Raw genomic sequence first — 25,280 nt, forward strand, 5'->3', positions numbered from 1 at the left:
ACAGGCTTTATCACCACATTAAGTAAATAAAATGAATACAAAATATTAAACTTGACTGCCGTCTCTGCCTGGAGAGCCGTCAAACATTTTAGGAAGATTCTAACTATACATTGTTAAGAACCTGATATTAAGTATTTTCCAGTGCCAGACCAAGAAATCACAATCTAAAGACATATCACGGGGGAATTAACCCTGTAAATGTGGTCTACCCCCACTGTATATGAGGTGCCACGTAACACTGCTCACAGGCAAGCTCAGATCATAAAAAAAACCAGCAATTGTCTTATATGCAAGGCTGGCTTTTCCCAATCAAAAAGAGTTTGTCTTCAGGCTTTGTCAGGTTGTTCTCAATATAAAATGAGATGCCCACTTCCTTTGTAACCACATTTAAAAAGTGTAATCTTTTTCAATGAAACCTGTTTCATATACTAGATAAGTCACACTATGACCGTACGACTTCATCATGGCTAAACAAGGATTCCGATACTTTTAAATCTACAAATGCCCAGTCCATATGAATTATATTTTATTCTTATTGGTCTTTTTCAGTATAGCTCTAACTACAAAACTCCTGTGTTATACTCATTGTCTAACAGTAGGCATTGTATCCCATATCTCACTTAGCTTTTCTCATCTTTTGTGAATGCCATCAGGGAAGATAGATGCCACTGTATATTGTAGATTACAGCGGCTTATTTTAATACTGCCCCGGTACACTCAGTATACGAAAGTAACTCCTGCTACCTTCTCTTCTATTTAAAAATTCTCATCTTATAATTCACTGTTTAGTTCTTTGGCTATACTTTTAGCTTGCTCACCTCCCAATTCATCGTCATAGGTTTTCCCTTTAACCAAGAGATTGGCTGACCCCAGAAATGTGTTAATTGTTCAAGCTAGCTCACTAATCTTACCTGACAGGAATTATTTAGGTCTCTTCCCTATTGATTGCAGAACCCCTTTGTTCATTAACGATGGGTCAGTGTTCAATGTACAGAGATTTGGCCCTGTTTTTTTTTTGTTGCTTTCAGGGTATGATTAGCTCGTCTTTCAAACATACAATTTCCCTTTTCTCCTTTTATCTATCTGAGGGGTTTGTAAAGAGGAAAAGCTTCTCAATGAGTGTCCCGGCGCTGTCTGTAGGACTGATCCAGTTATGACTTGTTGATTAGGAAGCCATCCCAAAAAGCTACGTTTTGTAGAGTCGCTTAAAGGCCTGGATGTCCTATATGGCCTGAAGCTGTTGCACGAGAGCATTCCAATCCCTTGCACCGAGGTAGGAATAGCAACTGCCACCCAACCTTTTCCTTTTGAACTGTGGAATCACCACCAACAGGAAATTGGAGGACCGCAGTGATCTGGGCGATAAGCTCTCTATGTCAAAACCAACCCTTTAAACCTCACATGTTCCTGGACAGGAAGCCAGTGTAATTCTTTCAGGTATTGTTGGATGTGGACTTTCCTAGAGAGTTGTAACAAAAGCCATGCAGCAACATTCTGAACTAGCTGTAATCTCTTAAGGAGATAGGCCGGAAGAAGCCAATATACTGAATTGGCATAATCATACCTTGAGGTGATCAGGGCCTGGGTCACCGTTTTCTACTGTGGTCGAGGGAGAAGATGGAGGAACTTTAACATCTTAGGAAGGCCAAAACAGGAACCTAACACATTGGCCACCTGGGGGACAAGAGGCAAAGTAATCAAATTTCACCTGTAGGAGGCGGGCTCTCTATGAAGTGTACAAAAATGATGTGCACTGTGTAGAAAATCCAAGCAACCCCACCTTGGTATTCGAAGGTAAAAAGCAGATCACTGAATGCTCTGTTTTTGTGGTAGTGTGGGTGAGCAGTAAGCAGCTTATCTTGGAGATTGCTAAGCATTTGTTGCACTCAATGTATCAATAAATGTGTAAACACTCAAAAGAATAACTCAAGACCAATTTACAAAAATACTCTATATGTTTATAAAATGTTTACAACCACTATCATCAAAATTGGGTACGTACTTGTAGGAGGCTGGTCTGGTTTGTAGAGGGTAGCAAAGGTATGTACACCTTATACCAGGTCCAGTTGCCCCTTATTAGCGAAATGTAGGCAGTGTCTAGAAGCCAGGCTGTCTAGGGGTAGCTGTAGCTGAGCAGCCAAGGCTTGTCTAGGAGACATGCAAAGCTCATGCAGTACCACTGTAGTCACACAGTACTTACACACATGAAAGAAACTACTCAGTCTTACAAAAATAAAGGTATTTTATTTTGATGACACAAATGCCAGAAATACCTTCGAGACTATACTTCGTTAGGAGGTACGTTATTTACACAGTATATACACACTAGAATGCAGGAATAGCTGTAAAAACAGAAAAAAACCAGTGCAAATAGTGAAAATCACAATAGATAGCAATAGGCTGAGGAAGAACACAAACAATATACTAAAATAGTGGAATGCGAAAGTCAGTTTCCCACCTAGGCAAGTGTAGTGTGTAGAGGGGCGCTGGGAGTGAAAGAAAACACCAAAGGTAAGTAATAAAACTCACCGCAGAGCCCAGGAAAGCAGGAGTAAATCATAGTAAGTTTCTTACAACGACAAGAACACGAAAAAGAAGATATTGCAAGAACCAGAAGGGACTGCAAGACACCAACGATGGATTCCTGGACCTGAAGACCTGTGGAAGGAGGAGACCAAGTCCAAGAAGCACTGAAGAGTCCAGGACGCACAGGAGCCCCTGCAAACCCGGTTGAAGGAGTAAAAGTACCACCACCGGTGAAGAACAACAGTCCGTACTACACCCAAGAAGACAGATGCGGGTTCCTAGTTGGTGCAGATGATGTCCCACGCCGGATGGAAGATTGCAGTCTGGTTTGCGTTGCTACATTCCACCACAAAGCTCACAGTTAGCAGAAAATGGTGCTGCCCGGGACCAGGTGGCCTCTACCCAGGAGAGGGAGACAGAGGGTGCTCTCAGCAACTCAGAGAACCCTCAGAGGACCAGGCAGCATGCACAGGAGCCCCACATCACAGGGACAAAGAAGGTGCAAATGGAGGCCCATGCAGCACTAAACAAAGGGATCGCACGCCACCGGAGAACCACTCAGGAAGCTGTGCGTCGCAAGGAGTGCTGGGGGACGGAGCTGTGCTGTTCACGAAGAACTTCGTGGAAGGTTGCACGCAAGCCTTGGCAACTGCAAACCATGTAGTGCACAGGGTTACTGTCTTGTGTGGGGAGGTAAGCTTTTACCTCCACCAAAGTTGGACAACTGGACCATAGGACCGTTGGGACCACTTCAGCCCACCACCCGTGTTTCTGGATCCACACACTTCGTCAGGAGAGGGTACCTACGCCACTGGTCGTCACTGCAGAGGCGTGCCTGCTGAAGCAGGGAAGTGACTCCTTCACTTCAAGGGAGATTCCTTCATTCTTCTGGTACAGGCTGAAGACAGGCACTCCTCGGAGGATGCACGACCTAGAAACAGTTAGGGATGCTTGCAGGAGCTGAAGATACAATGTTGCAGAAGTTGTCTTTGCTTCTTTGTTGCAGTTTGTAGAGTTCCTGGAGGTCCAGATGCAGTTCAGTCGTAAGATAGTGAAGTAAAGAATGCAGAGGATTCCTGCTGGAGTCTTGCCATCTGAATCTGTGGAAACACCCAGAGGAGAGACCATTAATAGCCCTGAAAGAGGGATTGGTTAGCTACACAGGTAAGCACCTATCAGGGGAGGGCTCCGGCGTCACCTGCTGGCACTGGCCACTCAGATGCTCCGAGTGCCCCATCACCTTGGAATCCAAGATGACAAAACCCAGGGACACTCTGGAGGAGCTCTGGGCACCACTCCTGGGGTGGGGATGGACACGGGAGTGGTCACTCCCCTTTCCTTTGTCTAGTTTTATGCCAGAGCCGGGACTGGGGGTCCCTGAACCAATGTATACTGGATTATGCAAGGAAGGCACCATCTCTGCCCTTCAAAGCCTTTCCAGAGGCTTTGGGAGGCTACCCCTCCCATGTATGTAACCCCTATTTCCAAAGGGAGAGGGTGTAACACCCCTCTCTCAAAGGAAATGCGTTGTTGTGCCTGCCTTCCTGGGCTGGAGCTGCTTGAGCAACAGGAGAGCAGAAACTGGTCTGTGAGGTGACAGTAACTGGAGCTGCCTGAAAAACCTGAGAAGGCTGGTATGGCAGTACTGGAGGTTCACTGTAGAGCCACCAGAGTGCATGGAATTCTGCAAACAATGCTAGAATCAGCATTGGGGTATAATTCCAAGATGTTAGACACCTTATATGGCCATATTCGGAATTACCATTGTGAAGCTGGGCATAGGTACCGCTTTTAAATACCATGTACCCTGCTCTTGTGTGCTACAAGGTCTACATAAGGGTGACACAATATTTAAAAGGAGGTTTGTTTTCTATCGAAAAGGGTTCATTTTAACAGGTCGGGTTGCATTTTTAAACTGCAGCTGCCGAACTGCTGTGTCAAGCCTGGAGTCTGGTGTTTTCCTGGTCACACTAGTAGATCGCACAGTAGTGTTGCAGCCTCAGGTAACTTTTTACTTTGCTTGCCACAGGTGTACTTTAAACACCACATACTACTGATTTATAGGAAAATTAAATATGCCAATTCAACATGTTTTAGGGGGTCAAAGCACATGCACTGGTGCCGGGTTAGCAGTGTCCCACTGCACAAAAAACAAAACAAAAACAAAACAGCAGCATAAGTCCACAAAAAGAAAGGGAGACCAGGCAAAAACATCCACTTTCTCACGCAATGAAGCAGTATATGTATAGTTGTTCTAGCCATGTATGCTTTTTCCTCACTTTCCACCTGTATGCTATAAGCCTCCCAAAAAGAGCTGCCCCTCCTTATGGGAGTACGTCTGCTTTCTGAATGTTTTTTTTTTTAATCAGACTAACCTTTTCAAATTTACCATTCTTATCTACTGTGCTGTTGATAGAAATGACTAAATATTTTATCAATAGGCACAAGTCAAACATCAAACAGATCCAAGGATTCCAGGTCACAAAGAAAATGAAGTCAAAGGTGCGAGATGTGATTAACATTTTCGTACAACAAATAAAGATTAAAGGGTAGCATATGCCATGGTAATCATTTGTGAAATGGTGCCCAAATATAACGACATTCTAACACATGAAAGCCTAATAGATAAATAACTCACGGGCTTGCACAGCTGTTCAACTTGTGATACATGACTATAATAAAAATGTTTTATTTACATATATTTAATCTCCAAGTTGCAATGCTGGGCATAAAAAAAACTTAAGCTAACGAGTTTAGCTGCCACTCCCACACAACTTGCACATAATCATATTCCTTGGCAAATCATTCACCTCACTATTAAAAACAAATCACATGAGTAAAACTAAAATTATTACACATTTTTATTGTTACCCAGTAATTTGGCAAAGGGTCTTAATAATCTAATCAAGCCGTAAGACATATATGGTTCCAGTCATCTAGTTCATTCTACTTGCATCACTTTTATGAATGTTAAATATAGCACACAGTCACGCTTGCATCCTAATCATCAGCAGCACAACTATCATTATCGCAGAAGGTACAGTGGCACTGGGCTCCAGGCATGTTAGGGGTGTTTACTATCCTCGCCCTAGGAGACAATTTCCTTGTTTGTAATAGGACCACGGCACTGTGACATTCCTAACCTTTATTCAACAGATCTGTCAGTGCAAACTGACAAGCAATGGTGCTAGAACTCAGTTTTGGGCCATTTAGCTTGTTCATTCATTTTAAGTGCACCAATAATCTAGACATTCGTTTGGAGTGCAGAAAAAATGTAGCAATCCACCATCAGCGGCTCGTAAATCCTCTGAAACAACTTTTCAAGTTTGAAACTGGGATCACTCCTCTTGAACCTTCACCCCAAAATATTCTGAAATATTCAGGTGTCACTTCTCCAATTACACGCTTTGCCCAATCCTTGACTCACAGAGGGAACTGCTGATTAGTATGCGAAAAATAATACTTCTTGCTGGTACACTGGGCAAAAGTGAGGCAGACTAGTAAGGTGAGAACAATCCAGTACTATAGTGTATGCACTATAGGAAGCCAATTGTACTTTTACACTCTTGATGTACACTTCTATATAAACAGGAATGCAGTCATCCTTTGGATTTTCAGATGAAAGACCACTCCAACAGAAATAAGCTAAATATCAATGTATTAATCAGACACAAGTGTGCTACCACAATACATAATGGCACACAACTCAGAATGGAAAGCATCTGAAATATACCTGTTTGCTTGCCTTGAATTTTCTAGCAGACCAAACTTCTGCTGCCCTTTGGAGGAAGATAATTAGGCACAGAGTTCCAGCGCACTGACATGTTTTGTATGGCTAAAAGTTCAATTTTGCCTGTCTGCTTTTGGTCCATTCTGTTATTCCATGCCATCTGTAATGGATCCAGTATCATCATAACCAGAGGTGTGGAATTTAATAAAATATGTACTTGTCAATGGGATTGAACTGTAAAAAAAAAAAAAAAATCTACTTGTTCCATTGGTGACATGTTGTGTGACGACAAATTGTGGCAGCAGTCTCACTATAGAAGAGCTCTGATAATAGCCTCTGATTTTGCCAGGGTTAATACTACAGCAGAGCTTGAATACTAGCAGTTTCCTTATTTTTGCCACCTTTCTGTAGATCTATATACCGGGGCTGGAGGAAGCAGTAAGCAATAGTTCCAGGGTTGGAGTGCCTTTGAGTCTGTACAAACCTAATAAGTTGCATGTTTTAAGGATTTTTACTAGCTTCCCTCCAATCATTTCCCATACAGAGAAAGTCTGGAAATTTACTCCTGACAAGGGCAGAAGCAAAAGTTCTTCCAGGGCTAGGAATAAAAAGTGGTTGGAGGCAAAATGAATTTGTAAACGATCAATAGATTTTTGCCTGAGCAAATCTACACAAGCACATTTGCTCATGCTAAAATACAGCTCACAAATATTTTCTAGGAATATGATTTCCCGATCGGCTTCTGTAAATTAATTCACACGAATGAAAGCCATAATTCTGCACTAACGCAAAGACATATACCATGGGTGCACCTTTGTGTTTTTCTTTAAGAACTGAGACCCCAATTAGGGCTGGCATTAACCAAAACCTTTTTTTATTAAAATTCTATTTCTCGCTCTATCCATCTATTGTCTGGTTTACAGTGAGTGACAGATAATATTCCGTTCTTTCACAAAGCGCATATTGGCACACAAAGTAGTTTTGTTCAGTGCTTGGAACTAATTGGCAACGTGTGCTTTTTGAGAAAAAGCTAAATTATTTTTCCAATGTTTGTTAAAATAGTGAGGGCCTAAAAGCTCCCACAACTAAGTTTTACAAAAGCCATGTCAAAACAAGACATGCATTGACAAAACCGAAAGACTGACTGACCACGGATGTCAGATCGGTTAGCTTTGGTAATGCGTGTTTATTTTCATGTTTCCAGTAATCTTGTTGAAACTGGTTACAGTGGTTTTCCATTACAAATATTTTTGGGGAAATACTAGTATGCATCAACACATTTTACTAAATGATGCTTCAAAAACATTGGTACCTAAAATTTCTCAGTAATTTAGCAAACCCTTTTTTTCCTAGTTGCATCCTTTTTCGAACATTTTATTTTGAAATCAAATAATCATCAATCTTGATTACACTTTTCTACAAACATAGCATTGAATCAGACAGCATTCTGGTAGCTTTATATTTAGCCTCATATTGTTAAACTTTTAAAATGTGTCTAATTTTTTTTTTTATTGGAACCAATGCCAGTTGTGCAGTCAAAGCTTACTAAATTTATTTAAAGCACTCACTTTAATAATCAAGTCTTTGCATTAATAACCCATGTATACAAGCCGAAACCGCATTAACACATGGACAAAATTACCTCAAATGCAGACTGTTCCCTTCCCTTTAAACTGGCAGCCTAAGAGTTTGTTCTGCAGAGGGGTGGGTCTACTTGTTGCAAGGACAAAATAAATATGAAGACTTGTTGTCCTTGACCTTGAACAATGTGTCCTGGTCATCGGGCTATAGGAATTAGACACCCCTGATAACCTATGGAAAAGTAGAGAATATTGGGATTCCTTACATCAGTATACCATTCAGCAACAAAGCAACCCAAGAAAGGGACACAGAGGTCTTCCAACATCACCATGTTCTAAGTCAGTGGTTCCCAACCTGTGGTCCGGGGACTCCTGGGGGTCCGCGAAGGCTCCTCAGGGGGTCCACGACTGCTCAGAAAGTTAAATAATATTGACAGAATAGGTCCCCAGCATTCAGTAATGACTCAGTAGGGGGTCTACGTATTCCAATAATGAGTCAGTGGGGGTCCCCGGGTTCCAGTAATCATAAAGTGGGGGTCCACAGAAGTCAAAAGGTTTGATAGCTCACAATTAGTGGATGAATTGAATTACTTATGCAGTTCTGTTACCTCACCCCATCCAGCGTGCAACACTAGGATCAATTTCCCTCCTGGCGACATAGTCAAAGTAACAAACTAAAATGCATGCTTCCTGATAAAAAATGTCCTTCAAATGAGCAAACTGATTGAGAGTAACACACTAGATATATCACTCATAATTGAACATTGCTAATTGATAGTGTTACCAGTGACTTTTTGATATTCTGAAGGGTAATGGTTATTCAATAGGGACAGACCCAAAGGTAGGCGTACTAGGGGAGAAGCAGCCATTATTAGGGAGTTATGTTTAGTGTTTATCACTTCCATTCTTATTATCAACTGAGAAGATACATGCTTATACATATAAAACCACCCCTACCCCCGTTTCTTTGTTGATCCTTCAAATTTACCCTCCCTCTTGACTTAAGGTTAACTTATCAATTAAGTAATGCACTGTAATTCCGTTCTTTACTAACCTTAAATTGTAAGTTACATGATTCTTGGTGTTGGAAAGTGGATTACTGGTAAGGGCAGGAAAGAACTTACACTTAGCAACAGGCCACTAACCTCCATTTAGGTCCAGTTGGGTCTCAATAAATTAAACCCGGCTCAACCCTTGGTAGCTTGGCAACGAGCTACAAGGCTTAACTTAGGAGGCAAGTGTGTAAAGCACTTAAAAATCACAAAACAGTAAATAAGAAAAACACAATAAAAATCCAACACCAATTTATAAAAAATAGATTATATTTTTTATCTTTAAAATCACACTAAAATGATTAAAATCGGATAAAGGGAATCTGAGATGAATTTTTGAAGAATTAATGTTTTCTAGCGCATAGAAGCAACTAGAGCTCAAAGGGTTAAAAAAGGTCACACTGGAAAGGGATTAAGTCCAGAGTTCAGGCCAGCCACAAGGTAACATTGTCACACTTACTTCCAGAACTGTTTCTTGATTCAGGAAAGTGGTCCACAGCACCACCAAGGGTTCAGAGGCTCTGGTGTGCCTCTTGGGGTCTGGGACTACAACTCCCACAATGCACCTCTTCACCTTATAGAGTTGCTTCAAACGTCTTTAAACTTCTGGATCTTCTTTCAGAGCTCATTTTGGGTCCTTGAAGTGTCCACAACTTGATCCAAGGTTCCAGGAGCTCTTGAGTTGCTCCTTGGGAGTTGGGACTAAAATTCCCAGAATGCACCTATTTTAGGAAAATCTTGCACTTCTTAGAGACAATGATGAGAATAGCTAACTAAGCCACCAATGTTTAAAGACTACAGTAAGCCAATTCACGATCCTTCGAACCTCCTGAGTACCTACTGTAAAGATTACAGATATTCCAAAACATCACCACACATCTAGTCTGCTGGGCTTCTAGATTCAGCTACATCCGCACCCTCCTTCAGTTACATCACTGGCCCCTAGTTATGAGTTTACTTTAGACCTCTCTGCCTTAAGTCAGGTCCCTGCTTCATTCAGTCTTTTAGCAAATAATATCTACAGCCAATCACCCTATCTTCCTCCTCTAAAAAAACACTGTTACCAGACACATGTTTGCCAGTAGAAGGTTGGAAAGTCTGAACTTCTCGGTCTGTTCTGAAAGACTGAGAAATTCACTGCTTGATCATAAACCAAGATTGCATGCCCTGTTAAGTTCATATACATGGCTAAAATGTGTCTGTTCTCCAAACTCTACTTATATTTATAGTCTTCTACCAGTCAATGAGTGGTTTACATCACCACCAAGAAAAACCGGGTGTGTGAGCAGTATTGCAAGTCCATGTAATAAGCAACAGCTTGACAAATTACAGAATGCAAGCCGCTATCACCCAAACATCTCCACACACTGTTGCAGTGATCCACTCCCAAATGCAAGAGGATCTCGATGCAATCTCTGGCTCCCGGGGAGCACGTCTGGTTGTGCCTAGATGGTACTTATGAGGTGCATTATCAGAAATCAAAGTTGTAAACGTTTTGCCTGGTTGTCATTGTGACCTTAGCTGGGAAGTGTAGTGGTGCTGCTTGAAGAGAAAATGTGTTGCTACAGATGGATCAAAGAGTTAAAGTTAATCACAATAAAACAAGGGAGGGAATTCCCTGATTAAATAGACACCCGTAGAAATGCAGGTATCATAACAAAGAGTGGTATGCAGGGCAAACACATCGTTAACAATCAATATATGCACTGACAAAATACAGTTCTGAGCCATTGGACCGATACTGCAATTTTCAACAGAGAATAACACACAATAGAACAATGAGGTAATCCAGTGGTATGTGGAAAACAATAGCTAACGAGCAGTAGCAGCTAGTCAGTATCCAAACGGTACAATCGTTTCTGGACAGACTTATCTCAAATCCGTGTTCATTAAAGGATGGTATTTCAGCGAACTAATATACAGGTAGATGGGATCTTACACAGGCAAACAGTGAAAACTCATAAATCCAGAGCATATTAAAAAAAAACATAGAACTGATACTGCTTCTAATAAGATATGTAACATTTTGAAACTAATATACTTGATAATTAATTCGTAGTTTTGCCTAGTTACTGTCAAATTTGATTGACAATCTAAAAATATTTTGAACTGATAAGCGGAATTATCTACTCATAAGCCCTGGTCCATTTCTTGCTGCTAATATTTCATGAATACTGGAAAAGATGAAGCACTAATTTTCCCCCACACCGTTATGTGTTTCTGCATGAACTGTATGCGGTTATCTTCTTCATTTGGTGGTGGAAGTCAGCATATTAAACGTACTGTCTGGAATTTTTTTTATTTAGTTGACCCGTATCCATGAAGTTAGTTCCACATTTATGAAGTCTCACACTGCACAGAAGGTGTCCACAAATTCTGATTTATTTTGAGGTAGGGTATCCAATCTCAAAAAAAATCCACTACGCCTTTTTAAAAGCATATACTGCTAGATAAGGGTACTGGGAAAATGCTTTACCTTAAAATCACCCTATTAACTCCTCATGAAAATGAGGTACAAGACCTTGTTGACCTTTGCCTTACGTTTACAGTCCTTTTTCAAAACCTTGAAAATCCAGCAATGTCACGCTTGATTGGATTGCTGGATTGTGAAGTCTGCGGGTTGACAATATAAAAAAAGGTGGGTTAAGCCTATCAATGGCTACGCTTTGTAAAACTTGAGGACTTGTATAATGGGGCCGTAATTAGATTTCTTGGGAAATCCTACTTCAACAGTTTGGTAATCAGAGTATGTCACTGTGGTTTACTGTTACCCAGATTTGCAGCTTCTTAAAAATAATTATGTGGTCATAAAGAAAAAGATCTGTTATATGGTATTCCATATATAAAAAAACATGGCTGGGAGGAGTGGGCATTTAGTATCAATTACCGCATCAACAAACTAATGAGGCTGCACTCCCAATCTCTTGTTTAAAGTTCATAAGTCAACTTACTGTATTTAATAAAAGAGTGACAGCATCTTTCGGAGGTAGACTATATATCACTTTGTGCCGCCAATTTTAACTGAATGGCATTTTTATCTAGAAAGCCAGCACCTGAATGATTGCATAGAATGTACCCTTCAAACCTGGACCAATGCCTTAGATGCAAAGCAGAGAAGAGGAGTGGTTGGGTCCATACATGTTATGAGTGCCCAATGATTCAACAATTTTAAGAGGGGGTATTTCGTGTAATCAGTAAATGTTTGTCCACAGCCGTTTCTCCATCCATTATGCTAGGGCTATTTAGCACATCCTGTGAGGTCCATCATCTACATGAATTTCAACAATATTTTCTCTCAATAGAAGTTGTGGTTGCTCGTTCACCGATTCTCCAAAACTGATAAACATATGTGGTCCTGTCATATTTTCACTGGCAGAATAAAATAGTTAAGAAGAGGCCTATGCCAAATGGGTTTGGGCCCTTCTGAGGTTTAATGCAACATGGGGTGTTATTTTTTTTTTTTATTTTTTTTTTTAAGGAACGATTCAGAGTTCATTATTCTTTAACATATGTTTGTGTTATTTATATTATTCCGTAGGGGATATGATGAGCGATATGTTCAACTGTATACTGATCTTTGGAACCATGCGGTACTCAGGGAAACTGTTTTGCACAATCGGTTTGGCTGCTATCTATTTATGCACTTTAAGCCTTTACTGTTACTTTTATATGGACTAGCCCCTGGATGAGTTCTAGTAGTCCAGTACTGGATTGCAAGAGGCACCTTTTTGCCAAGGCTCCCTGCACTTTATCATGTTGCTGTTATTCACATATAGAATTCATATAGGACTTCGCTCTGAAATGTATATTAACCCCTTCTGTGCCCAGGACGTAATGGTTACGTCCTGAGGCACAGTGCTTGTGTGCCCAGGATGTAACATTACGTCCTGGGCACAGAGCCCAGAGGGAGCGCTAGCGCTCCCTCTGTGGGGTTCTCCCCCCCACCCCCCAAGGCAGGGATGGAAGGGGACGCCCTTCCCCTCCCCCCAACCCCCCCACAACTCCTGTGACATCAGCGCACAAGCTGATTGTCACAAGGCCTCCTCCCATCGCGCTGGAAGCATTGCATTTCTCTTCCGATCACGTGGGGGAGGTCGAGAGAGGCTTCAAAGGGAAGGAAAGTTATTGTTAAGGGTCACTCCCCACGGGGGTTGGGGGGGGGGAATTTATTTTAGGCCATTCCTGTCCCCCCGGGGGCAGATCAGCCTATTGCTATTAGGCCGATCTGCCCCCAGGGGGGGCAGAAACCTCTAGGCGCCAGGGCAAATTTTGTTTGGGGTGTTTTTTGTTTGTTTTTTCAGAGCTGGGGAGCGACCCATTAAGCAAGGGTCGCTCCCCTTTGGGGGGGGGGGGGAGGATTGTATTTAGACCATTTCTGCCCCTCTTGGGGGCAAATCGGCCGATTTTAGGTCAATTTGCCCCCAAGGGCAACTAGGCACCGGGGATCTTTTTTTCTGCACCAATGTCACGCAGGGGGAGTGACCCCATAGGCAAGGGTCGCTCCCCGGAGGGGTTGGGGGGCAAATTTATTTTAGGCCATTTCTGCCCCCCCCCGGCCAGCTGAGCTAGAGGCCAAAATCCAAAGGTAGGCACTTTGTAAAAAACACTTCTGTTTTCTGTGAAAAAATTTGATGTGTCCACATTGTGTTTTGAGCCATTTCCTTTTGTGGGCGATAGGCCAACCCACACAAGTGAGGTACCATTTTTATCGGGACACTTGGGGGAACGCTGGGTGAAAGGAAATTTGTGGCTCCTCTCAGATTCCAGAACTTTCTGTCACCGAAATGAGAGGAAAAAGTGTTTTTTTGGTCAAATTTTGAGGTTTGCAAAGGATTCTGGGTAACAGAACCTGGTCAGATCCCCACAAGTCACCCCATCTTGGATTCCCCTAGGTGTCTAGTTTTTCAAAAATGTGCTGGTTTGCTAGGTTTCCCAGGGTACCCACTAAGCTAGAGGCCAAAATCTACAGGTAGGCACTTTGCAAAAAACACTTCTGTTTTCTGTGAAAAAATGTGATGTGTCCACATTGTGTTTTGAGCCATTTCCTTTCGTGGGCTCTGGGCCTACCCACACAAGCGAGGTACCATTTTTATCGGGAGACTTGAGAGAACACAGAATAGCAAAACAAGTGTTATCGCCCCCTTGTTTTTCTCTACATTTTTTCCTTCCAAATGTAAGGCAGTGTGTAAAAAAAGACGTCTAGAATCCCTAGGATGTTGGAAAAAAAGGACACAAATTTGGCGTGGGTAGCTTATGTGAACAAAAAGTTATGAGAGCCTAAGTGCGAACTGCCCCAAATAGCCAAAAAAAAGGCTCTGCACAGGAGGGGAAAAGGCCTGGCAGCGAAGGGGTTAAATGTATGTTTTCTACAATCTGCTCAATATTTAAGAAACAACATCGATCATCAAAATATTCTGGCTGTACAAATCTTATTTTTTTCAAAAGCCTTTGCTCTTGGTTATTTCACTATATAGAAGTTCGAGGTTTGCCCTTATATATATGTCACTTACCCAGTGTACATCTGTTCGTGGCATGAGACGCTGCAGATTCACATGCTGTGCACTGTTCCTGCCATCTAGTGTTGGGCTCGGAGGGTTACAAGTTGGTTTTTTCCGAGTCATGGGACCGAGTGACTCCTCCCTTTCGGCTCCATTGCGCATGGGCGTCGACTCCATCTTAGATTGTTTTCGCCGCAAAGGGTGAGGTAGGAGTAATGAATATACTAGAGGTGCCCATGCAATGGAGTAGCAATGTATGTACATACTGTGTATTAAAATAATAATTATTTATATATTTACAATTTTCATGCAACTAAAAACGGCTACAGGCTCCCGGGGAGGTGGGAGGGCACATGTGAATCTGCAGCGTCTCATGCCACGAACAGATGTACACTGGGTAAGTGAAATTTTCCGTTCGATGGCATGTGTAGATGCAGATACACATGCTGTGCATAGACTACAAAGCAGTAATCTCCCCAAAAGCAGTGGTTAGCCTGTAGGAGTTGAAGTTGTCTGAAATAATGTTCTTAATACAGCCTGTCCTACTGTGGCTTGTTGTGTTTCTAACATGCTACACAGTAATGATTAGTAAATGTATGAGGCACAAACCAGGTGGCTGCCTTACAAATTTCTGTCATTGATATATTTCCAAGAAAAGGCATTGTAGTGCCTTTCTTTCTAGTGGAATGTGCCCTTGGTGTAATGGGTAATTCTCTTTTAGCTTTAAGGTAACCGGTCTGAATGCATTTAACTATCCATCTGGGAATGCCTGGTTTGGATATAGGGTTACCTGCATGAGGTTTTTGGAAAGCTACGAACAATTGTTTTGTTTTACGAAATTGTTTCGCTCTGTCAATGTAATACATTAGTGCTCTTTTTATGTCTAATGTATGCAAGGCCCTTTAAGCTACTAAGTCTGGTTGTGGAAAGAAGACTGGGAGTTCCAGTTTGGTTTAGATGGAATGGTGATATGACCTTTGGTAAGAATTTTGGATTTGTACGGCGAACCACTTTGTTTATGTATTTGTATAAAGGGTTCTTGAATAGTAAATGCTTGTATTTCACTCACTCTTCTAAGTGATGTGATGGCTATAGGAAAGGCTACTTTCCAAGTTCGAAATTGGATTTGACAATAATGCATGGGTTCGAATGGTGGGCCCATGAGTCGTGTTAATACAATATTAAGGTTCCATGAAGGTACTGGTGGTGTCCTTGGGGGTATGGTTCTTTTTAGTCCTTTCAGAAATGCTTTAATAACTGGGATTCTAGAAAGCGCTGTTGTATGTTTATTTTGCAGATAGGCAGATATTGCAGTGAGATGGATTTTAATGAAAGAGAAAGCTAGATTAGACTTTTGTAAGTGTAGTAAATAACTTACAATTTCTTGTGTGGAGGCATCTAGTGGCATCATTTGATTAGTCTGAGAGTAGCAAACAAATCTTTTCCATTTGTTTGCGTAAAAATTTCTTGTAGGTTTTCTCGCTTGTTTAATGACCTCCATACACTCTTGTGAAAGGTTTAAATGTCCGAATTCTAAGACTTCAGGAGCCAGATTGCTAGATTGAGCGATGCTGGATTCGGGTGTATGATCTGTTGTTTGTGTTGTGTCAACAGATCTGGTCTGTTTGGTAGTTTTATGTGGGGTACTACTGATAAGTCCAACAGTGTTGTGTACCACAGTTGATGTGCCCATGTTGGTGCTATGAGTATCATGTTGCCTGAAGTCTGACGCAACTTGTTGACTACAAATGGAATGAATGAGAGGGGGGAAAAGCGTAAGCAAATATCCCTGACCAATTGATCAATAGAGCATTGCCCTTGGATAGGGGATGTGGGTGTCTGGATGCAAAGGTTTGGCATTTTGTGTTTTCGCTTGTGGCCAACAGATCTATGCTTGGTGTTCTCCATTTTTGAAAGTATTTTTGAAGTACTTGAGGATGAATCTCCCATTCGTTTGTTTCTTGGTGATTTCTGCTGAGGCTATCCGCTAATTGATTGTCTATCTCTGGAATGTATTGTGCTAACAAGTGAATGTGGTTGTGGATTGCCCATTTCCAAATGTTCTGGGCTAGAAGGGAGAGTTGGGATGAATGTGTCCCTCCCTGTTTGTTTAGGTAATAGATGGTTGTCATGTCGCCTGTTTTAATAAGAACATTCTTCTGTGTGAGAAGAGGTTGAAAAGCTTTGAGTGCTAGGAAGACAGCTAACAACTTCAAGTGATTTATATGTAGCTGTTTGACATCCCATTGTCCTTGAATGTTGTGATTGTTTAGGTGAGCTCCCCAACCAATCACTGATGCATCTGTTGTAATTATGGTCTGAGGCACCGGGTCTTGAAATGGCCGCCCTTTTCTTAGATTTGTGGAATTCCACCACTAAAGAGACATGCATGTTTGGCGGTCTATCAAACACTAGATCTTGAAGTTGACTGTGTGCCTGTGACCATTGTTATGCAAGGCACTGTTGTAAGGGTTGCATGCTTAGTCTTGCGTGTGGAACAACTGCAAAACATGATGCAATCATCCCTAAATTTTCATGACAAATCTGACAGTGCATCGTTGATTTGTTTGTATTTGTGTGATTACATTTTGGAAAGCTTGTATCCTTTGTGTATTTGGATATGCTAGCGCTTGCTGAGTATTTAGTATTGCACCCAAATACTGTTGTATTTGTGCCAGTTGCAGATGTGATTTTTGGTAGTTTATTGAGAACCCTAGTGTGTGCAAGGTTTGTATTACATAATGCATATGATTATGGTTTGCGTATGACTGTCTGAATTTATTAGTCAATCGTTTAGATATGGAAAGACATGTATATGTTGTCTTCTTAGGTAGGCTGCGAATAGCGCTAGGCACTTTGTGAATACCCTTGGAGCTGTTATTCCAAAGGGCAACACTTGGAACTGATAGTGTTTTCCTTGAATGACAAACCTGAGATATTTTGTGTGTGCAGGATGGATGGGTATATGAAAATATGCATCTTTGAGGCCAAATGCTGTCATGAAATCGTTTTTTTGTAGTAGTGGGATGGCATCATGTAGAGTTAACATGTGAAAATGTTCTGATAGGATGTAAAGATTGAGGTTCCTGAGATCCAATATTGGCCTAAGGGTGCCATCTTTTTGGGGAATTAGAAAATATAGTGAGTAAACTCCTGTCCCTATTTGAGATTGTGGTACCAATTCTATTGCTTGGATTTGACCTTTTCTTGTAACGACTGATGTGTTCTGTGGATAGTTTGTGTGACCTTGGTGGTATATTTGGAGGAGTGTGTATCAATTCTAGGCAATAGCCTTTGCGAATAATCAATAGTACCCAATTGTCTATGGTAATGTTTTGCCAATTTGTGTGGAACTGTTGTAGCCTTTGCCCACAGGAGAGGTGTAGAGTGGAAGGGAATGAGATAAGTCACTGTTTAGGGTGCTGTGGAGGTTGCTTAGAGGTCTGAAATTTCCCTCTATTTCTGGGGTACTGTCCTCTATATGTGCCACTAAAACCACCCGTTGGTATTGCGGTTGGTAGGTTGGCTTTGCCTGTGATGTGGATGCCTGTTGTCTGTGGTATGAACCCACCTCGAAACTGAGGTTTCCGAAAGGATCCCCCATATGGTGTTGAGTATAGGGCGCACATTGCTTTTCCTGGGTCTGAATCCCTTCTTAATTTTTCTATGGCCATGTCAACTTCTGGCCCAAAAATATGTTTTTTATCGAATGGCATATTTAACACAGCCCGCTGTATTTTTGGTTTAAATCCAGAAGATCTGAGCCATGCATGCCTGCGTATTGTGACTGCAGTATTGACACTTCTAGCAGCGGTGTCTGCTGCATCTAGATCAGATCAAATTTGATTGTTAGTAATGGCTTGCCCTTCTTCCACTACTTGTTGTTCCCTTTTTTGGTGTTCTTTGGGGAGATGCTGGATTATGTCTTGCATCTCGCCCCAATGGGTTCTGTCACAGTGAGCTAACAGTGCTTGTGAGTTGGCTATCCTCCACTGATTTGCTGCCTGGGATGCAACTCGTTTCCCTGCAGCATCGAATTTCCTGTTCTCCTTATCAGGTGGGGGCGCATCTCCTGATGACTGACTGACTGCTCTTTTTCTGGCAGCGCTAAGGACCACAGAATCTGGATGTACCTGATGGGTGATGTAATCAGGATCGGAGGGTGGAGGTTTATATTTTCTCTCTATCCTGGGTGTTATTATATGTGCCTTAACAGGTTCACTAAATATCTGATCTGCGTTTTTTAACATGCCTGGGAGCATGGGAAGGCATTGATATTTAGAGTGTGTTGAGAATAGGGTGTTAAACAAGAATTCCTCTTCTAGGGGTTCTGTACGCATGGTGACCCCATGGTATGCTGCAGCCCTAGCTATAACTTGATTGTAGACAGTGCTATCCTCAGGTGGTGAAGGTTTAGAGCATGGGTACTCACAAACCTTTTCTCGGGGGCCAAAATTGCAGTATGGTTTGCGGCCGAGGGCCGCACTGAAGTGATGTGACAGCGGGCGGCGGTGCTTAGAGGGGGCGGGGCTTAGAGGGGGAACAACCACCCCACCCCCTTTTTCAAAACATCGCCATCTGCTCTCACCCCTACCCCAGTAACACACACAGCGCCATCTGCTCTCACCCCTACCTCAGTAACACACACAGCGCCATCTGCACACAGCGCCATCAGCTCCCACCCCTACCCCAGTAACACACACAGCACCATCTGCTCTCACCCCTACCCCAGTAACACACACAGCGCCATCTGCTCTCACCCCTACCCCAGTAACACACACAGCGCCATCTGCTCTCACCCCTACCCCAGTAACACACACACAGCGCCATCTGCTCCCACCCCTAGCCCAGTAACACACACTGCGCCATCTGCACACAGCGCCATCTGCTCTCACCCCTACCCCAGTAACACACACAGCGCCATCTGCTCTCACCCCTACCTCAGTAACACACACAGCGCCATCTGCACACAGCGCCATCCGCTCCCACCCCTACCCCAGTAACACACACAGCGCCATCTGCTCTCACCCCTACACCAGTAACACACACAGCGCCATCTGCTCTCACCCCTACCCCAGTAACACACACAGCGCCATCTGCACACAGCGCCATCTGCTCTCACCCCTACCCCAGTAACACACACAGCGCCATCTGCACACAGCACCATCTGCTCCCACCCCTAGCCCAGTAACACACGCTGCGCCATCTGCACACAGCGCCATCTGCTTTCACCCCTACCCCAGTAACACACAGCGCCATCTGCTCTCACCCCTACCTCAGTAACACACACAGAGCCATCGGCACACAGCGCCATCCGCTCCCACCCCTACCCCAGTAACACACACAGCGCCATCTGCTCTCACCCCTACCCCAGTAACACACACAGCGCCATCTGCTCTCACCCCTACCCCAGTAACACACACAGCGCCATCTGCACACAGCGCCATCTGCTCTCACCCCTACCCCAGTAACACACACAGCGCCATCTGCACACAGCGCCATCTGCTCCCACCCCTAGCCCAGTAACACACGCTGCGCCATCTGCACACAGCGCCATCTGCTTTCACCCCTACCCCAGTAACACACACAGCGCCATCTGCTCTCACCCCTACCCCAGTAACACACACTGCGCCATCTGCACACAGCGCCATCTGCTCTCACCCCACCCCAGTAACACACACAGCGCACACACACAGCGCCATCTGCTCTCACCCCTACCCCAGTAACACACACAGCGCGCACACACACAGCCCCATCTGCTCTCACCCCTACCCCAGTAACACACACAGCGCGCACACATACAGCGCCATCTGCTCTCACCCCTACCCCAGTAACACACACAGCGCGCACACACACAGCGCCATCTGCTCTCACCCCTACCCCAGTAACACACACACACAGCGCACACACACAGCGCAATCTGCTCTCACGCCTACCCCAGTAACACACACTACATTAAAAACAAATAAATACATAACCAAAGAGCCTTACCTGACTCAAAGCACTGTAAAGATGCCACAAATGTGGAACAGCAGGCAGGCAGGCGGGCAGCAGACGTGGAGCCGGTGACAGGAAGCAGACGACCAAAGTCCCATAAAAGTTAGCTGCAAGCGCTGACTTTTATGGGGCTTTGGCTTCCAGGATCGTCAGGGCAACACCATAAACAATGGCCGCCGCATGTAAACCTAGAGGAGGGCCGCGGGAGCATGCTCCCGCGGCCCTCTTCTATGTTTACATACTGCTGCCATTATGATATGGCGTTTGGTGTGCGTCTCGCGGGCTGCCAAGCTAGGTCCGTGGGGCCGCTGGTGGCCCGCAGGCCGTACTTTGAGTACCGTTGGTTTAGAGGTATAGTTGTCTGGGTCATTACTAGGAATGGGATCTGGATCATAAAGGTCCCATGGATCCACATTGTCCTGTTGTGAGTCATAAGAGTGAGTGGGTGACTGCACTGGTGTAGGACTAGTAGGAGGAGAGGTAGGTAGGTGTGGAGAGTGAGGAGGAGAATGAGAAGGAGAAGATTGGGGAGCTGGTGGTTTCTCCTTCTGCTTTGGCACTTTTGCTGGAGGTTGCATAGTGTCCAATTCCTCCTGAAAGGCTAGCTTTCTTTTTGTTTTTAGAGGAGGTGCTGTCTGAATTCTGCCTGTTTCCTTATGGATGTGGATCCTGGACTGCCTTTCATCCACAACTTCAAGTATTGGTTGTACTTGATACTCCTCTTCATAGGTTTTGTGGCTTTCTTTAAGTCTTTTTGAAAGTCCATGTTCCTCTGTGTATGCTGGCCTTTTCGGCTCTGAAGCTGGCTTTTTCAGGGTCGAAAAAGATGATGCTTTCGGCTCCAAAAGTTATTTTCGACTCCGAAAAATTATGTTTGCTCGAGTCGGACATGGAGCTCTTTTTTGCCTCCGATGTTTTGGGAGGAGTGGCCTTTTTCGGTGCCGAACTAGTAAGTTGGTCACCGGTAGTCTTTTTTTGGGCCAAGCCATGGCCTTCCGGCAGTGGCATACACAAGGCCTTATGTTTTTGCGAGGGGACAGGGGTAGGGGTACTCACATGTTGTCCTGCTGTGACCAGTCTGTCTTCTTCTGATTCCTGATCGGATTCAGAATCTCGAACCGAGACCGCTGTTTGCATCAGTTCTTCCTCCTCCCCGTCCAGATGTTCACTGCTTCTCGACGCCATTTCGAGTCTTTGTGCCCTCCTGTCTCGAAGGGTCTTTTTCGATCGGAAGGATCGACAGGCCTCACAATTTTCTTCCCGATGATCCGGGGAATCGCAAAGATTGCAAACCAGATGCTGGTCTGTGTACGGGTATTTGGCATGGCACAGAGGACAGAACCGGAATGAAGTCCGATCAATGAGGCTTCCATGTGGTTGGCCCATGCGCAATGGAACCGAAGTGGAGTCACTCGATCCCGTGACTCGAAAACACTTCTTCGAAGAAAAACAACTGGTAACACTCCGAGCCCAACACTAGATGGAAGAATAATGCACAGCATGTGTATCTGCAGCTACACATGCTATTGAACATATATATACACACACATGAATACACACACATATATGTACATACATATACATATTTAAACCATGAGTAAATATACATTAAACAGGTTTAAAGAGTATGTGTGTAGTTTATTGTTATGACATAGTAGCGATACATATTTCCTAAAGAACTATATATAACTAGAATATACACAATCAGATAAAAAAATATTTATCAACATAAGCACATGCAGTCCATAGCTGTTTGGATATGGTGGTTATGAAGGAAAGAGCCAACTCGAGTAGTTTCCTGAAGACAAGATAGTTATCTGTGGCTCTTATAGTTGGGGGTAATGAATTCCATAGTTTGGCTGCTTGAACGGAGAAGGATGTACCACCTATAGACTTACTTATATGGTGGTGTTCTAAGGCAGGGTTGCCAATCCTGAGCTGAGGTTTCTTTGTTGAATGTATTTGGTTATTTTGTTTCTGATAAAAGCAGTCCTGTTCCATGTATAGCTTTGTGGGTGATACAAAGCAGCTTGAAGGTGCATCTTCCGGCAACGGGCAACCAGAGTAGTGCTTTCAAGACAGGGGTTATGTGGGCTTGTGGCTTTACATGTAATAGTATGTTCTAGAAATAAAGAAAATATTTTTGCTATCTAAAAACCATTGGTCTGGAGTCAAGTCATTGAGTGTGTGCTTCTTCTATTGTCTGTGTGTGTATAACAAATGCTTTGCACTACCCTCTGATTAGCCTAACTGCTCGACCACACTATCACAAAAGAGCATTATTATCTACCTTAGCCTCTGTTAAGCCTCCGGGGAACCCCTGGACTCTGTGCACACTATCATTTCGATACAGTATATACAGAACCAGCTTCCTACATTTGGTGTAGTTTATTCAGAGCCAGCTTTGTACATAAGCCAGTGGGCTGACAACCTTTAGGGTGGCTACACATTTTGTATGACGACTTCCTAAGCCTAGTGGTTAAATTACTTCCAAAGTTAAAAGCATTTAAAAGGTGGTGTCCACTTCAGCCCCCCATAGTCATTTTCAGTCTGTCAAGGTAGAGAAATTAAATATGTGTTTGCAGTTTCTTCCTTTACGCCCACTTAGCGATGTGGAGTTCTCACTTGATAAAGTTTTAGCAAAGTTTTTCGGCACATTTTTTTGAAGTTCTTCCCTGAATTGGAGAAGTCTCTACAAAACATCCAGACACAACAGTGGGGAAAAAAACTGAAGATGGTGAACTAAGGTGGGAACATCTGGAGGAAGTAATTCAATGGTCACAACGAGACCCCGAAAGGTGGTTCTGTCAAAGCCCACCAAAAAAAAAAAAAAAAAAAAAATAGAAAAAGAAGACCGATTAGAAATTGGGTGAAAAAGAAAGTTACACACCCAACCAGTAGATGGTCAAATGCACATCATGTGCATCCAGAGAAGATTCACACAGCAAAATGGTAGGGAAGGCCCATTCCCCCTTCCTCCTAATTGCCTGCATACATAAAGTGAAGGCTAGTTTCAATGAAAAGGTGCCAGTTACACCTTATGAGTATTAACTGCTCACCTGCACCCTGCTGTGCAATTATGAACAGAGATTAAATAGAGAATTCAGTCTTTTGTGTATGAAGCACTTCGTATCAAGGATCTTACCATAACAGACATCCACCAAAACAAAACACTATGGGGGTTATTCCAACTTTGGAGGAAGTGGTAATCCGTCCCAAAAGTGACGGTAAAGTGACGGATATACCACCAGCCGTATTACGAGTCCATTATATCCTATGGAACTCGTAATACGGCTGGTGGTAAATCCGTCACATTTGGGACGGATTACCACCTCCTCCAAAGTTGGAATAACCCCCTATACATCACAGGTCAATCAAGGCAATAGCATGCTCAATAATAAAAAGAAAAGAGACATATGATATGCAAATTTATATTTTAGCATTCAAAGTGATAAGACATGGTTAATGCCCAATTGCAATACCATTATATGCGCAATCACTCATATTACTAAATGATGTGATCAGTATAACTATGAACAAAGAGCTAACAATTAAGAATAGATCCTCATTCATCATTAACAGGTTTAGCCGGGCAAAGGGCTCTTTACACGTGGATGATAATTACACTATATAAATATATATATAATTTTCTAATTAGCTGCTGTGTGGATTTAGCATCTTAGCTGCTATGGCGTTTTAATGGAATACCAATGTTGATATCAGATATAATTGTTTGATAAATAAACTTTTACATTTCCAAGATATTCGAGAATGAATGACTTGCTCACTTCGTGTGGTGTTTCCAAAGCGGAAATAATAGTGGAGCACAACAGGTTAGCAAAGGAAGGCACTGCTCCTCTCAAATCAACCTCCTGACTAACGCGTTTGGCAATGCACACAGTGCTTTTTATAAACCCATTTATTAATGGCAGCGTGGTCACCTGTTTTATGGTTCATTGTACACAGATTTAAAGACACTCCTATATGGTGGAACTGCAATTCTTACCGGTTTCCTTCTGCTCAGTTTTCATCTTCTTTCGTCCTTCATGCATGGACTTCCGTTGCTTCCTAGCTTCCCTTTCTTTTTCATCATCGCTGTAATCTAAAACCTACAAAAGTGCACAGGTTAATATTGATTAGAATAACTTTCTTCAAAAATCTCTACTACTAACGGTCTTTCCTAAGAAGAGATACTCTTAATCAACGAAATTTTAAACATTTCAATAGTTATTGCCTTATGACTGGGTCGGATCAAGTCATGATTTTTAAAAAGTCCCAATCTTTATTCTGCAACTCTCCTGATGCTGTTACAGACAAAGCAGTTTTTATATCTTAAGGCTACCAGCAGCCCTGGGTTAACCTATTTAGGTAGGATCCAGCGTGTCCAAACTGAGGGCATTAATGGTCTGAAAAGATTTACACACTTCTAGAAGTTCAGAATGAAATTCGTGGTGGTTTGAAAGACTCAGGTTACCACAACCTGTAATCAAACTATGGAGTTATTTTTTTATTCTGAATATCGACCACTTCCAACTGAATTGCTTCTAGACATTTACAATAATGTGCTTGTGAGTGTTAAGAGGGAGAGGCAAGAAGTGATAGACTATGTAGATTTTTAGGTTTTTTTCCGATGGATAAGAGGATGTGGTCAGTATAGCGGAATTGAGGTGCCTAGGTGACAGAGGAATTGCTAACAAAACTGGCATCTTGCGTTTGGGTAGCTAGTGGTTTAAGTAGCTGTCCCCAAAAAAGCCTGCATCTGTACCATCCACCATTTTTAGATGCTGAATAAAACAGCACAGGCTTTGTCACTTTTGAGACCTTTTTTTGTTACTTTATAGTGCCTTTAAAGGCTACCCATTGCTTACCAATTGATAGGTTTCATTACCACTCTCAT

The 25,280-nt window shown here is 42.9% G+C and overlaps 1 protein-coding gene across 2 annotated transcripts in view; it reads right to left on the bottom strand.

Moving 5' to 3' along the window:
* The window catches only part of NAF1 (nuclear assembly factor 1 ribonucleoprotein), a 102,658-nt gene that overhangs the window by 14,436 nt on the left and 62,942 nt on the right, over positions 1-25,280 (bottom strand). The window contains exons 8-9 of one of the 2 annotated variants that reach the window (XM_069243779.1): positions 24,390-24,492; positions 2,225-3,626 (exon numbers count right to left, since the gene is read on the bottom strand). In XM_069243779.1, coding sequence (XP_069099880.1) covers positions 3,316-3,626; positions 24,390-24,492 — 414 coding nt within the window. In that variant the 3' untranslated portion in view covers positions 2,225-3,315. Of the gene's footprint in view, positions 1-2,224; positions 3,627-24,389; positions 24,493-25,280 lie in introns of those variants that run through there. The other variant, XM_069243771.1, reaches the window with a different exon arrangement.

The sequence above is a fragment of the Pleurodeles waltl genome, chromosome 1_2, assembly GCF_031143425.1.
Source record: "Pleurodeles waltl isolate 20211129_DDA chromosome 1_2, aPleWal1.hap1.20221129, whole genome shotgun sequence".
Lineage (NCBI taxonomy): Eukaryota > Metazoa > Chordata > Amphibia > Caudata > Salamandridae > Pleurodeles > Pleurodeles waltl.